At 52.9% G+C, this 15616-nt stretch overlaps 1 protein-coding gene across 1 annotated transcript; it reads right to left on the minus strand.

Moving 5' to 3' along the window:
• Nucleotides 1-3814: 3814 nt before the first annotated feature.
• Nucleotides 3815-13227, minus strand: LOC121453982 (aldehyde dehydrogenase family 3 member B2). Its single transcript, XM_041661131.1, has 10 exons — nucleotides 13136-13227; nucleotides 8161-8323; nucleotides 7667-7777; nucleotides 7352-7472; nucleotides 7149-7234; nucleotides 6954-7035; nucleotides 6307-6693; nucleotides 5856-6022; nucleotides 5191-5290; nucleotides 3815-4940 (listed from the first exon to the last, which is right to left on the minus strand). Exons 1-10 carry the CDS (start codon nucleotides 13171-13173, stop codon nucleotides 4756-4758), a joined length of 1440 nt encoding a protein of 479 aa, XP_041517065.1. The 5' UTR covers nucleotides 13174-13227; the 3' UTR covers nucleotides 3815-4755.
• Nucleotides 13228-15616: the final 2389 nt, after the last annotated feature.

Consider the following 15616-nt stretch of genomic DNA (forward strand, 5'->3'; position numbering starts at 1 on the left):
AGGCACAGGCTAACTTTCCTCAAAGCTGACTCAGGTGGCCTGAGCCTGCCCTCTGACCCTTCCCACCCTGTTCACCTTTGTTCTCATCAGGGCCTCTGTCCTTTGGCGGGGAGCCTGAGTCGGTGAACTGTGGTTCTGAGCACCCTTTCTGGAGTCTGAGGCCTCAGCTGAGGGACGGCAGAAACCTCCAGAAGGCCTCTGCAGAGGGTCACTGACCCTTCTGCCACCAGTCCCTAGGCTGTTCCCCAAGTCCTTCCCCTGTGGGGAGGGGAGGGGAAGTGGTTGGAGGGGATGAGCCTCCTTCTCAGTCCCCACTGTGCTTCAGCCCAAAGCCTTGGTGTTCAGTCTGAAGGCCACCCAGCTGATGGGTGCTGCTGACTGCTGCAGGCACTCTGAAGTCGGAATTGTTAGGCAATTTGGCTGTTGGGGGGGGGGCGTGGCAGTGTCCAGGGTCCTTCCTGCCAGGAGGCCCTGGGCTCCCAGCTATGGGGAGGGCAGCAGTGAAGAATGAATGCCTCATGTCCTTAGCCTCTCTGTTTCTGTGGGTCTCTCTCTCTTTCTCCCCCCCTCCCCCGTCACCAGACACAGCTGTGAACAGAATGAGGGGCAGGTCTGATGAGTTACCCCAAACCCCAGCAAAGAGGGGGGCTCTGATAAGCTGTGCGGCCTGGAGGGAGGCGGTGCCCACCCTGGGTCTGGCATCCTGCTTGGGAAATGAGGGTGAGGCAGCTCTGAGCCTGAGGCAGCTGTGGGGAGTGGGGGCAAAGCAAGTGCAAGCCTGGAAAACTGGCATGGGCAAGAGCACCCCCAGATGAACAAGCACTAGAGCGATGGCCAGCAGGGGATCCACATCTCTTTAGTTAGGGAAACTGAGGCCCAAGAATGTATCAAAACTAAGCTCCCCCCTCTTCCCAAGTTGTAAATCTTGATCCAAGAGGGCCTTGTGGCCTGGGATCCATGCCTGAGGATCAGGGACCCAGTGACTTTGCAGGCCCTGCCTGACCCTCCACTCTTCTGACCAGGCTATGGTTCCTTTGTCACAGCTCAGCTCCTCTGGCCTGCCTGTCATATCTTGGTCAGGGTCCCTCAGCTTTGTTCCCTGTGTCCTCAGAGTGACACTGGCCACCCCCTACCAGCTTCTCCAGATTGCTGTATCCTGTTAGCCCTTCTCAATGACCTCCCATCTCCCTGCCAGTGACTCCCAAGGTGACATCTGAGACACAGCGTTTGTCAGCAGCCGCTCCACCATTTTCCTTCTGGGACTGAATCTTCCGGGAGTGCTCAGGCCACTCCAAGAAGGAAGCTGTTGTCTTGCAGGGCTTGCGGCATTGGCCTGGTGTTTTCCCCTAATGACAAGGGGATGACAGATGGCTTTGTCTTTCTTTGAAAGGGCTCTGGATGCCAGTCTTGGGGAATGAGCCAGGAAAGGACCTGGAAGGCCTTGCCAGGGTCCAAGCCGGAGACCACAAGGTCTCCACTGGGAGAAGGAGGGGAAGAAGTGGACAGAGAGGGCCTGGGAATGTGGGGAAGGGAGTGTAGGCAGCACCGCAGCTGAGAAAGGAGAAGGCCCAGCTAGGGTAAAAGGTTCATTGAGTCAGGTTTAATTTTCAGCTCGCCGAAGTGGAAAGCTGGAAGGGCAGTCATGTGGGCACTGACCAGCAACCTTGTGCCAGGCCACCATCACTATTTCTCAAGGCCAGGACCTGGGGATGCCCAGGTGGGGACTCTTGGCCCCTTCTCAAAGACAAGTTAGGGGGAGGGAGAGGAAGGAGGCAGCGGAGGGGTGCCTTTGTTTCCTGTCCCTCAGCCCTCCTCCACCTGCCTTATTAATTCTAGTTAAGTACCAGGCAGGGCCAGCTCTGACTGGGTACTGGGGACATGGCAACCAGCCAGAGCTGGCTTCTGCCCCCTAAAGTCTGCTTTCCAGAGAACAGGGAATAGAAGGCAGGACTCTGGTGACCATGCGGGACAGAAGGACATGAGAAGTCTCTTTGTATTCCTCGGGGGGCATTGAGAACCCTCTGAGGTCCATGGACACAGCCCCCGGGAAACAGCTCTGTCCTCTGGCCCCGGCACGGTGCTAGTGCCACAGCTCAAGGGACAGTGCCCTGCTTCTGTGGCTGTGATTAAAGACTCCATGAACAGAGGGCTGCTGCGGAAAAGGGTGTACAGGTCTGCACAAATCCATCATTTAAGGGAGTCAGGACAGGAAGTCGCGGCTGGAACCTGAAAACAGGAACTGAAACAGAGGCCATGAGGAACCGCTGCTTCCTGGCTTGCTCCAGGTGACTTGCTCAGCCTGCTCTTCCTTTCACACCCCTGGACCACCTGCCTAGGAATGGCTCCACCCACAATGAGCTGGGCCCTCCCCACCATCACACATTGATTAAGAAAATGACTCACAGACTTGCCTGCAGGCCAAGTTGATGGGGACATTTTCTTTTTCTTTCTTTTTTTTTTTTTTTTTTTTTTTTGATTTTTCGAGACAGGGTTTCTCCGAAGCTTTTGGTTCCTGTCCTGGAACTAGCTCCTGTAGACCAGGCTAGCCTCGAACTCACAGAGATCTGCCTGCCTCTGCCTCCCGAGTGCTGGGATTAAAGGCGTGCGCCACCACCGCCCGGCAACATTTTCTTTTTTTTTTTCTTTTTAGATTTATTTATTTATTATGTATACAGCATTCAGTCTGCATGGATGTCTGCAGGTCAGAAGAGGGCAGCAGATTTCATTACAGATGGTTGTGAGCCACCATGTAGTTGCTGGGAATTGAACTCTGGACCTTTGGAAGAGCAGCCAGTGTGCTTAACCTCTGAGCCATCTCTCCAGCCCCTGGAGGCCCTTGCTATGGCCACACACAGATATAGCCCTTACCTTAGTCCTTCCTTCCAGACCTGACCTCCCAAAGCCATTTATGCTCCAGGCCTGGGGTCCTGCTGCTCTCTCTGCTACCCTGCCACTTTCCCTGGGACCAGTCCCTTCGGCTGCCCCTCCAGCGCTGTGCTGCTGGCTTCTTGCTAACCTGATGTCCTGGGTTCGGACCTGTAGTGGTTTTCCTATGGACACTCTCAGTTTGAGACAGTGGGCAGTTGAGACCACTGTGGACCCAGAACCTGTGGCTAGATTTCACTATGACCCACTGGAGCCCCAGGGCAGCTCCCAAGCCTGCCACTCACCTGCCCACCTACTCAAGAACCCATCAGTCTTGGCATCCCTCCGTCATCCACACACCATCTGTTCCTCTTCTCATCCATTCTTTCATTCTCTCCTTCATCCACCCATAAGCCTGTTAAGGGCCTCTGCTGTGTCCCCCATGTACCATTCTGGAGATGCCACCACCCAGACTTTCTAAGACCACACTTCTTTTAATTTCTCAGCCTCAGGCCATTAGCTCAGATTTCCTGTGACTCTAAGGAACCAGCAAGCCGAGGCTGGAAATTGGAGTGGCTCTGTGCCTGGGTGTAGGGGGAATTGGGGAAGAACAAGGAACCAACTCCAAGGTCATGCATTCTGTCTACTCAGACTCCAGCTCCACAATCCTCAACTAAGCCCTCTGTCTCTAGACTCTACCCCTGGTCTTTCCTCGGTGAACTCAGGTCAACCCTGTCTTGATTAAGACTTCAGTTTCCCATGTTCAGATGAAGTCTCCAGTTTTTTGTTTGTTTTTTGAGACAGGGTCTCTCTCTACACACCCGACTGTCCTGGAGCTCCTTCTGTAGCCCAGGACAGCATTACAAAGATCACAGATATCCGCCAGCCTCTGCCTCCTGAGTGCTGTGATTAAAGCCGTGCACCACCAAACTTGGTTTCAAGCCTCCATTTTTAAATTTTATTTTCCATGTATGAGCATTTTGCCTATGTATGTCTGGGCATCATATGTGTGCTTGGTACCTGCTGAGGCCCTAAGAAGAAGATGGATCTTTTTTAAGTGGAGTTAAAGATGACTATGACCTGCTATGTGGGTTCTGAGGTCTGAACTCAGTCTTCTGGAAGAACAACCAGTGCTCTTAATCACTGAGCCATCTCTTTATCCCCAAGTCCCCAATTTCATATTCTACCTCTCATTACCTCTTTCTAGGAGTGGAGATGTAGCCAACACTCGCACACACCCCTGCCTGGGCCCAGAACAGACTTGACTAATCAACCATGTTTTTCTTGTTATTCATGATGTTTCCTGGCTTGCCATTTTATGAACTAAACTGTATTCTGTGATGTCTGCTGAGTCATGGGGATAGACCCTTCTGAAGCTGTGAGCTATGAGAGTCTTCCCCCTTGAACTTGCCTATCAGGTCATTGGATCAAAGCAACAGAAAAGTAAATAATGAACACCCTTCAGGCAGATTCCACCAATAAATCTGTTCAGTGTTCAAGATCATGTCACTTCAGGTGGGACAAAGCCACCCTCCGGGTGTGGATGCAGCTGGGAGCCACTGCTCTGTCTTCTGGGACCCTGTCTAGGATCTGACAAAGGAAGTCCCCCTCAGTCACCAGATCTGCTCAACCTTGGGGAGGGGGTTTCTCTGTCAGCAGATCTGCCTAAGGAGAGGGTCAGGGGGCTGCGAGGGGCCATGCTCTGGGAAGGGACTGGACCAGCCACCCGCAGGTCTTGCCTGGCTGCAGGTCTGTTCAGGAAAAGTTCCTGAAGTGGGGTGTGCACAGGCTGGGCCAGACACCTGCCTTTCGGAACCACTGGGGTTGTGAGTGCGGCTGAAAGCTCAGGTGGGGCAGGGTTTGGGCAGCAGGAGGGAGTGGGGGTGGCGTTCATAGGAGGGTGCAGCTCTGGGAGCCCATGGCCCAGCTTATAAACTGCTGGTTCCAGGGACCATAAGGCGGGTAACGGAGGTCATTAAGCTTTTCCACCCCAGGGCTGCGCAGCAGACAGGCACGCTGGTGGGAGAAGGTGTCAAAGGAGAACTTGCCGTGATACCTGCCCATCCCACTGTTGCCTGCAAGGACACAGAGAACAAGAGTGTGAAGGCAGCACCTGTGTAACCCTGCTTGCCAGCCTAGGTGACCACCACCTACCTGGGTCAGAAGCCCAAAGCTTACAAGGGAACACAGAAAGGCAGCACAATCAAATACCCATTTTTCAGATAGGAAAACCAAGGCTGTAAGAGGCCCAGGGCCCACATTCAGGTGGAATAGCAAAGACTTTCTGGGGTTGGGGCTGGATTATGGAGGGGGCCAGAAACTCACCAACTCCCCCCAGGGGCATAGAAGGTAGAGTCAGGTAGAGGAAACCGTCATTGCCCCCAAAGCCACCACTGCTGGTACGTTCCAACATCTGGTTCACCACCTGAGGGAGGCAGAAGCACACAGGAAGGGGGTGAGCCCTGACAGTCCCACTGGGGGAACAAAGAGCTCTCACCTCTGCATCACCTCTCCCAGGTCCTCCCTCTGCTGGCAGTCCTTATTCCAAGCACCCATTGGGGGCACACTTTGTACGAATAGGTAGGGCAGAGGTCCATGCCCATCACTGTGACCATGAGGAGGTTAGGACTTGGCGAGGGTGTGGTGGACCCTCACTGTAACCAGCCAAGCTTTGCCCGTGCGGTCCTGGTTGGTATCGTCTTTCAGTATCATAGGAACTTTGCACAGCTCAGAAGTGAGGAGGGGGCTCCCTCTCTGGCACAGCCCTTACTGCGAGTGGAGGCTGCCTCAGTCAGGACAGACAGCTGGCCAGTCATGCTGCTGGGACCCGTGGCCCTGCTTGTGTCCTGTTCTCAGGTGTCTTTGTGCGGAAATTGAGGGACCCAGGCTGGTGGCTCAAAGTTGTAGCACCTGTCTTAAGCCCCCAGCAGGAGGTGTGGCCAATCGTCCCCTTGTCACCTTTTCTGTGGCCCCAGTCCCGGCAGGCCTACCTGGCTGTTATTGGAGAAGGCATACAAGGCCAGGGGCTTCTCCCGCTGGTTAATGAAGTTGATGGCCTCATCCAGGCTCCTCACGGTCACCAGGGGCAGGATGGGCCCAAAGATCTCCTCCTGCATCACGGGCTCCGACTCCTGCACGTCCGCTAACACCGTGGGTGCTGTGGAAAAAGGGAGGAACAGCCTCTCATTTTCTCAGGGCTTGGTAGAAACAAGGCTCCAGACTGGAGAAAGTAAGGATCTGACCTCTCAGAACTTCAGGGTTTGAGTGTCTAGGGACCAGGAATTTAGGAGTCACAGGCTCGCTCACAGTTAAGGCACCAGAAGCAGTGAACTTAAGGATCCAAGATGAAGCTTGCATTCAGGGTCAAACACAGTACTCTTCAGTATGGAAGGGACTCAGCCCAGGGGGGCTGTGTGCCACTGATGGAAACAGGACACTCACCAATGTAGCGTTCTCCCTCATCACTCTGGCCACCAATGACCACGCGGCCACAGCCCAGCAAGCCCTGGAGCCGCTTGAAATGTTTCTGGTTGATGATTCTGCCCAGGCTGGGGGAGGTCTGCGGGTTGTCCCCATAGAAACGTGTGATGGCATTCTGCAGGGCAGGTACCAGCCGCTCCTGCATCTCCTGGCTACACAGGATGTAATCGGGGGCCACACAGGTCTGGCCAGCGTTGAAGCAGCGAAACCAGGCCACGCGGTTGGCCACAGTCTGGGGGTCGCAGTCATCGTCCACATAGCAGGGGTTCTTACCCCCCAGCTCCAGGGTGATGGGCGTCAGGTGTTTGGCAGCAGCGGCCATGATGATCTTGCCTACTTGAGGGCTCCCTGAGAACAGGGTCAAGAGACACAATCTTCACCTGGACAACTGGTCTAGGCATGAACTTTGGCCTCCCCTCTCCACAGACACCTTTCTCAGCCCAAGTTCTGGGCTGTTCCACCTATCCTGACCACCCAGGATCCAATCTCCAAGATTCTCAGAGGTCCTGGACAGCCACCCTCAGGGACACCTCCACCTCTTGATTTGTTCTCTACGCCGTGTTCTCTGCTGTCCCCATGCCCGGGATCCTGGCCAGGGCCATCCTCACCCGTGAAGAAGATGTAGTCAAACTTGTGTTTCAGCAGCTGCCCAGTCTCCTCGGGCCCACCCAGCACCACAGCAAAACAACTCTGCAAAACAGGATGACAGCTCAGGAGGCAGACGCAAGGACAACGGGGACCTCCCCACTTGCCAGGACAGGGATATGGGAATGCCGGGTGCTGCCAGGCAGAGCCATACCCACCTGGTCCAGATACTGGGGCAGCAGCTCAGCCAGCACCTTCTCTGTGTTCTTGCTTATCTCTGATGGCTTCAGCACCACACAGTTCCCTGAAGGAGCCAATGGGGAAGTAGAGGAGTGAGGCCTGTGCCTGCACCCTCCAGGAAACTCTGGATGCCCTCTTTGGGAAGGACTGTCCGACTAGGAAGTTCCCAAACCCCACTCACCTGCAGCTATGGCCCCCACTAGGGGCATGATCATCAAGTTCAATGGATAATTCCAGGGTGCAATGATAAGCACCACGCCAAAGGGCTCCTTCCGGATGAAGGCTGAGCTCAGCTTCGTGAGCTAGGATGCAGGGTGGTAGTGAGGTGCCAAATGAGTAACAGCCTCTCCCACTTCCATGGGTCCTCACCTCCCTGGATGATGGGTCCCCAATGTAAAGACTGGCTTACTTTGGTTTCAAGGGCAGGAAGGGGTTTGGGACAGGCTGTCCTGTACGCTGCCACCTCCACCACCATCCCCTAGACAACGGTACTCACCAAGTTGGTGGACACAGACTCGTCCTTCATCCAGGTCTGCAGGTTCTTGAGGGCCAGGTCCACCTCATTCTGGCACAGGATGATCTCACTCATGTCTGACTCGAATGCTGACTGTGGGGTGGGGAGGTCTGGTTCAAGGCTGGGCTGGGGTCTACCATTTGGGAAGGGTGTGAGGTAGTGACCTTGAGCCTATAGATGCAGTGTATGGTTCCATGGGTACTAATTCTGGACTGCTACTGCCTGGCTTTGAGACTTTGGGTAAACAATTTAAAACTGAGTACCTCAGTTTCCCTATTTGTGACCTGAGAACAACCATCCAGCTGGCCTCTCAGTGGCGCTCTGCATGTTCTCAAGTCAATGTTGCATAGAGCAAGGGTTAAAGACACCAGGACATTCTCTCCTCGTCGAGGGCACAGCATCTCACGGAGCATTTGGCCCAGCTTGGGAAGGACCGTTGCACCTGTCTAGATCCCACACTCATGCCCCCACAGCACCTTGCCCACGTCCTTGGCCAGTGCATCCTGCAGCCGCTGCTTGTTGTCCTGAAAGAAGCGGCTCAGGCCCTGCAGCTGTGCTGTCCGGAACTCCGCAGGTCGAGTCCGTCCTGCAGCGAAAGCCTCCCGCAGCCTCCGCAGTGTGTCCTCAGTGGGGTCCACCCTGCAGGATGTGACGGCGTTGAGTGGAGCTTGTGCTCCATTCAACCCTTGGGAAGAGCTTCAGCCGCTCCAGAGCACAAGGCAGCCCCCCAAATGCTCATGCCCCGCCTTCCCATCCTCCCAAGTCCCTACCCTGAGCTTCAGAGCCCTCAGAGGATTCCCCCGGAGCAGCTGTTACAGAATGGTGTTGGGTGTTACTGTGTCTGTTTTTTTTTTTTTTAATGACTTTTTGTCGTTGTTGGAAATAAGCATTTTCATAGCTTCTTTCTTTTTTTTTCTTTTAAATTGTATTTATTATTGGATGTGAATAGAGGCACTCCCACTATGTGTGTGAAGTCACAGGACAGATTTGTGGAGTCAGTTCTCTCCTTCCACTGTTCGTTCTTGTGGTCCCAACACATACAGGTCACCAAGCTCGTATGGGATGTGTCTGCCTTGCCAAGGCATCTCACTTGCCCTTCTGTCTCTCTCTGTCTGTCTGTCTCTGTCTGACTCTTTGTTTCTCTGTCTCTGTGTGTCTGTGTGTCTGTCTGTCTCTCTCTCTCTATGTCTCTGTCTCTCTCTCTTTTTTTTCTCTCTCTCTCTCTCTGTCTGTGTGTGTGTGTGTGTGTGTGTGTGTGTGTGTGTGAGAGAGAGAGAGAGAGAGAGAGAGAGAGAGAGAGAGAGAGAGAGACTAGGCCTCTCCCTGCGAAAGCAGAGCTGCCTGGAAGACACTGTCCAAACAGTTGAGCTGCTTGCAGGCCGTACAGTGAGCTCCAGGTTCCCAGCTTTGTGGCTGTCACTTTGCTGGGCTGGGCCTTAGTGATGCAGCTGTCATTGAGTTGTTTCTGCTCCTGCAAGCAACCCCTCACCCACACTCCTGTAAGTGACCTGGAATTAAAGTCTCTGGTTCACCAAGTTGGACTTTGGTGGTGTCTGTACTTTGGTCTGCCATGGGATTCCCTATCTGGGGTGAGAAGATCTTTGTGTTCTGCCTCTGCAGTAAAAGTTTTGCCACACAACAGTAGCTCCGCTTGCCTCCAACTATGAAGATGATATGTATATGTTTGTGTGTGCATGTGCGCTTGTTTACACGTGTGCCTATTTTCAAGAGTCTTCATATAAGGAGTGTCTGTCAGTGGGTTTATCTTGGTGTGCACACCTGAGGGCCCGTTCACATGACTTGTGCGGTGAGTTGGGTGGGAATGGGTGTTGCTTTGCGTCGGTGTGGACAGGAACAGCACATGTTGGGACCTGTTCACATCCTTGAGAGGGAGCAGAAACAATCCCTGTGGTGCCCTAGAAGTCCTGCCCCATCAACACCTACATCCTCCCTGGACTTTACAGGTCACCATTCTAGTCAATGACATCCAGACACATATGCCTCACTCTCGGGACATACCGCCACACACGCCCAACTATGACAGTGAACAGAAAATTACAACAGCGCCCCCTGTGGACAGAACTCTCAGGACAGCGCTCCCTGTGGATAGAACCCTCAGGACAGCGCCCCCTGTGGATAGAATTCTCAGGACAGCACCCCCTGTGGACAGAGCTCTCGGGACAGCGCCCCCTGTGGACAGAGCTCTCAGGACAGCGCCCCCTGTGGACAGAGCTCTCAGGACAGCGCCCCCTGTGGACAGAACTCTCAGGACAGCGCCCCCTGTGGACAGAACTTTCAGGACAGCGCCCCCTGTGGATAGAACCCTCAGGACAGCGCCCCCTGTGGACAGAGCTCTCAGGACAGCGCCCCCTGTGGACCGAACTTTCAGGACAGTACCTACTGTGGACAGAACTCTCAGGACAGCTCCCCCTGTGGACAGAGCTCTCAGGACAGCATCCCTTGTAGGTACAATTCTCAAGACAGTGCCTGAAGCAAGTTGAGCAGCCACTGCAGGCTCTGAGGGACTGTCCCAGCTGACAAATGTGGGAGACAGGAGAAGGCAGACTTGCCCTCTGCCTTCAGACAGTGCTGCTGATTTCCTGGCTGAGTCTTCCACATTCACATCCCCCTTATCTGGGACTGGCAGGAGACAGCTCACACCAGCATTGGTGAGGATTGTCCCCGAGCAGGCTCAACTCCTGCCAGGGCTTCATGGGGACCCAGACCCTCCTTCATTACACTCAGGCCTGAGGGAGCCTCCACCTAGACCCCTTCCCAGAGGACCAGGGGCCTTTCCCTGCAGGGGCTCCCTGGAGGAACTGGGCCTGGCTGGGGAGCCTGCTTGGTTGGCTCAGCCAGCATGGCTGGCACAGTTGGCTTAGATTCTAGGCCCTAGCGCATTTCAGGCCTCTTCCTGAGCATTCCTTCTGGGGTGTCAATGTCACCAGCCCTCCCCAGTGCTCCCTGCCTGGGCTCTGCGGGCTCCTGGTCACACTGGCCTTGTTCTGACATTGTCCATGGCCTCCTACTGCCTTCATGGGCTGAGCCTGGGATGTGCTGAGGCCCCCAGGGCTCCTTAGTGTGGGGCAGCCTCCTTCACTCAGCCTGGCTATAATCCGTAGGATTACTGTTGTACATCTGACTGTCACTGGCTGACGTGTCAGTTATGTGACACGAGACTGTAATTATACAGGATCAGCACACAGACACCTCCAGAGGCAGCTCTGAGAGTCACCCTGCCTCTGACTGCAATGGAGACACAGGGGCATTGGACACTGTGGACGTGGGGCAGCAGGGCAAAGGCCCTGTGATGCGGATGGTCAGCAATGAGCGGTGCAGAGCAGCTGTCCTGGCGGGACCTGCTGCACAGGAAGCTGCGACGGAGTCTGTGGCCATCAAAAACAACACGGAAGGGAGCTGGAAGGAAGTCAGAGCTGGCGATTGGACAGAAGGGTGGCAAGTGCCATCTCATTCAGTCCAGAAGAGATCATCCATTACCCCATACTAAAGAACAGAAAGTGAGGCTCAGAGAGACTAGCTGATTTGTTCCAATTAGCGTTGACTGTCATCCTGACTTAGGCTAGGGTCACCTGAGAAGAGGATCACCATGTATGTGATGGGTTTGAGGCATAGTCTTACCATGCAGCCTTAGTCAACCTGGTATTCTTTACGCAACCTTGAACTTGAAGCAATGCTCCTGCCTCTGCGTATGGAGGTGACATGTGCCTGTCAGTTACATACTTTTTAGTTACATACTTTTTTCTCATCTCCTCAAGGCCTGTTGGTAGCTTCCCGTTTTTATGTATACAATATTCTGTCTGCTTGTATTCCTGCAGGCCAGAAGAGGGCACCAGACCCCATTACAGATGGTTGTGAGCCACCATGTGGTTGCTGGGAATTGAACTCAGGACCTTTGGAAGAGCAGGCAATGCTCATAACCGCTGAGCCATCTCTCCAGTCCCCTAGCTTCCCGTTTTCTAAGAGAATGTGACATTTTCAGAGCCACAGTAACCAGGGATTTTTTATTTTGGAACCACTAGGTCTCACTAGGAAGCTCTTACTAGCCTGACACTCTCTACATAGATCAGGCTGGCCTCAGAGTCACAGAGATTCACCTACCCACCACCTCTGCCTCAAAGTGAAAGGATTAAAGGCATGTGCCATTCAGCACAATAATATGATCTCTTTTTTAAAATAACTATTTTTATTTTATGTGTATTGGTGTTTTGTCTGTTTGTAGGTCTGTGTGAGAGTATCATGTTCCTGAAACTGGAGTTACAGACAGTTGTGAGCTACCATATGGGTGCTTGGAACTGAACCCTGCTTCCCTGGAAGAGCAGCCAGCGCTCTTAGCCACCGAGCCATCTCTCCAGCTCCGGACAGGACCTTATGTAGCTCAAGCTAGCCTCAAGTTTGTTATCTAGCTAAGGATGACCTGGAACCCCTGATTCTCATGCTTGGGCTACTGCCTCCCAATTGCCAGGATTACATACATGCAGTGTATGCTGTCCTGGGGCACAACCATAGAGCTTCATGCCCTCCAGGCAAGCACCCTGCCATCCCCAGCCCCATTGTTTTCTTTCCTTTTTAAAAAAATTTCCTTCCTTCCTTCCTTCCTTCCTTCCTTTTTTTGAAACAACTCTGGCTGGAGAGATGGCTCAGTGGTTAGGAGCACTGGCTGTTCTTCCAGAGGTCCTGAGTTCAATTCCCAGCAACCACATGGTGGCTCTTCTGGTGTGTGGGCATACATGGAGGCAGAATGTTGTATACTTAATAAATAAATAAATCTTTTAAAAAATAAAAAAAAATTTAAAAATGAAACAACTAGGCTGTCCTTGAATCATGATCCTACTACCTCAGCATCTAGAGAGCTGAGATGACCCCTTTGCTAATGTGACTTTTTAATCCTAAACCTGGATTGGGTGTGGTAGCACATGCCTTTAACTTCAGCTCAAAACGCAGTGGTGAGTAGATCTCTGTGAGTTTGAGGACAGCCTGGTCTACATAGTGAATTCCAGGGTAGTCAGAACTACACAGTAAGACCCTACCTCAAACAAATAAAACCCTGAGTTCTGACCTTGCCTCCCAAGAAGTCCCTCCTTTTTGACACCCTAATCACAGCTCTGGTGTCCCTAGCCAGGTCTCCATTAGCTCACATGGCTGTCCCTTCAGCAGTATGGAGCTCCTCCAGACAGGATGGCTTTGTCCCCAGGCCTAGGGGACTTGAGCGCTTCCTATTTGTCACAGAAACGTGAAGAAAGAGAAAGCAGAAGGCTGTACCTCTGCCCTCCACCCCTGGTCCTGTTGTCACTTTGCTGTCCTAGGCTCCTTGGTGATCTCAACCCCTTGACTCCCAGCCCTGCCTCTCACCCAATTCCACCAGTAACTGTCCCCCACCCAAGGCCTTTTGTACTAAGACCCTTTGCCACCAGTAGCAGTGACGCTACCTACCCCAATGAGGGCTCCGCGCCTGCGTCCGTAGCAGACATTCTGGTTCCAGATGTGTGGCTCCTTACTTAGCCAGACTCTCTCTTACCTCTGACTACACTACCTTGCCCTACCTGGAAGTGCAGGCAGGAGCGCTAACAGATGGTGGGTGGGGCGGCCACCTCCTAAAGCCCTCGCCCTGGCACTGCCTCCTGGGCACAGCTATAGGGAACCGGAATGGCAGGCTGTGCAGGCTTCTTTGCTGGTCTGAGTGTTCTGGAGAGGATGACAGGAAGTTAGCTAGTGAGGAGAAAAGTCATGGGAGTGGGGGTGAAGACAAACCACATCAGGTCCCTGACAGCAATACCACCTCCTCCAGGAAGTCATCTCCATCCTCACACACAGGACAGCCAAGGTGTCACTGTCTAGAAGAAAAATTGTGGCACTTTTATTTCCACCCTCCTGTGACCAAATGACACACAGGGGACAGAGGACGGAAGGGAACTGACAGTCATAGAGGAGACTCTGAAGGCAGAGGAGTTGCTGTAATGGGCAAATGTCACTCACATCTTTCTTTTCTATTTGTTCTGTGATCCCAGTCAAGTTGCTTACTCTCTCTGAGCCTAATGTCATAATTTAAACAAACAAACAAACATATGTTTATTTTTTGTGTATGGGTGTTTTGTCTACATGTATATATGTGTACCATATCATATTCATGGTATCCACAGAGGCCAGAAGATGGCATCAGATATCCTGGAATTGGAGTTACAGAAATGGAGATGCCATCTGAGAGCTAGAAACTAGACCCAGGTCCTCTGGAAGAGCAGCCAGTGCTGGAAACCCCTGAACCATCTCTCTAGTCCCTTACTAGCATGATTTTTTTTTGTTTTTTTGTTTTTTCGAGACAGGGTTTCTCTATGGTTTTGGAGCCTGTCCTGGAACTAGCTCTTGTAGACCAGGCTGGTCTCGAACTCACAGAGATCCGCCTGCCTCTGCCTCCCAAGTGCTGGGATTAAAGGCGTACGCCACCACCGCCCGGCCTAGCATAATTTTTGAGAGACTCTGCTGGGAGTGAGGAGACACAATCACAGCTTCTGGCACAAGTCAGTGTTTCTGGGGTGGCAGTGCTGGTTCCCAGTGTTTCTGTGCACACTCACTGAGGACCCCTAGAGTCTGAGACCCAGGAGACTGGGCCCAGGCCCTGCTGCCATCTCTCACCCGTGTCCAGACCTGTTTCCACCCCTCCCTGACACAGACATCAATACATAACCTTTCCTTGTGGTTGGAGCTGGGTCGGAGGGAGCCACAGTACACTACCAACCCTGGGCCCTGAATCTTTGCTAGTTCAGAGCTAAATGCCCAGTGTGGGCCCAGGAAGAGAACACAGTGTGAGCCAAGGGGACACCGGATGGTATCTTAGGGGTGGCCTTGCCTAAGAGCAGCAGGTGGGTCCAGGAGATGATTTCCCATGTTCAGCTAAAGCACCACGGTGTGTAGGCTCCAGGCTGTGTGAATCCTAACTCAGTAGAGGTGCAGCTTAAAGAAAACTAAGCCAGAAAGGAACCCACACAGCCTGTGAATCAAACATCCCAGATCCCCTCAGCAATGGCCAGAGTGTGAGATAGCCATTAGGGAGCTTCCTGACCTTGCTCTGTCCTGTCCTGGGGCTGCTGTGACAAAGGACCCCAAGTGGGTGAGGCAGCAGCGCTGTGTTCTCTCTCAACACTGAAGACAGAAATGCACAGTCCAGCTGAATACAGTGGCTCACACCTGTAACTCCAGATCTCCTGCAGCTGAGGCAGGAGGATAGCCATGAATTCCTGGGCAGTCAGGACTGTATACTGAGACTCTATCTCAGAAAAGAAAGAAAAAAGAAATGCTGAGGCCCTGGTTTCTTTTTTTTTTTTTTTTTTTTTTTCCGAGACAGGGTTTCTCCGTAGCTTTTGGTTCCTATTCTGAAACTAGCTCTTGTAGACCAGGCTGGCCTCTGCCTCCCGAGTGCTGGGATTAAAGGCGTGTGCCACCACAGCCCGGCCCTGGTTTCTAAAAGCCTGTCGGGGAGGGTTCTCTCACCTCTTCCAGCTTCAGGTGACTGCTGAGAAGATCTGGTTGTAGCCACCACGCCAGTTGTCTATCTTTACATAACCTTTGTCTCGAGACATATCTACTGCATTATCTCTGTCTTGTTTGGGAACACATCACCCCTACACACCTTTCTCTTTCAGCAACCCTGGCCTCCCACAAACTTTGCAAGTACCCTATTGCGCTACCCCACCTCCACCCGCCCCCCCCCGCCCCTCTTCTCTCTTACAAGGCACCTGAAATTAGCACTGTGTGGATGACCCTCCTGCCAAGATCCTAAATTCCATCAGAAATTATTATTGAGTGAACCCTCTGACCATGAGCTATGAGAGAATCTTCCACCTTGAACTTGCCTATCAGGTCATTGGATCAAAGCAACAGAAAAGTAAATAATGAACACCCTTCAGGCAGATTCCACCA

This window comes from Microtus oregoni, unplaced genomic scaffold (genome assembly GCF_018167655.1).
Source record: "Microtus oregoni isolate MIOR12 unplaced genomic scaffold, Mior012 000012F_ref0000307, whole genome shotgun sequence".
In the NCBI taxonomy this organism is placed as follows: domain Eukaryota; kingdom Metazoa; phylum Chordata; class Mammalia; order Rodentia; family Cricetidae; genus Microtus; species Microtus oregoni.

What these genes read in the sequence shown, in the direction of transcription:
- LOC121453982 (XM_041661131.1), bottom strand. Translation starts at nt 13,173, where the DNA reads ATGTCTGCTACGGACGCAGGCGCGGAGCCCTCATTGGG. An exon ending in TGAGGGAGAACGCTACATTG is followed by an intron (nt 6,023 to 6,306) that starts GTGAGTGTCCTG and finishes CTTTTTCCACAG; the next exon opens with CACCCACGGTGTTAGCGGAC. An exon ending in CCTTCTCCAATAACAGCCAG is followed by an intron (nt 5,291 to 5,855) that starts GTAGGCCTGCCG and finishes TGCCTCCCTCAG; the next exon opens with GTGGTGAACCAGATGTTGGA.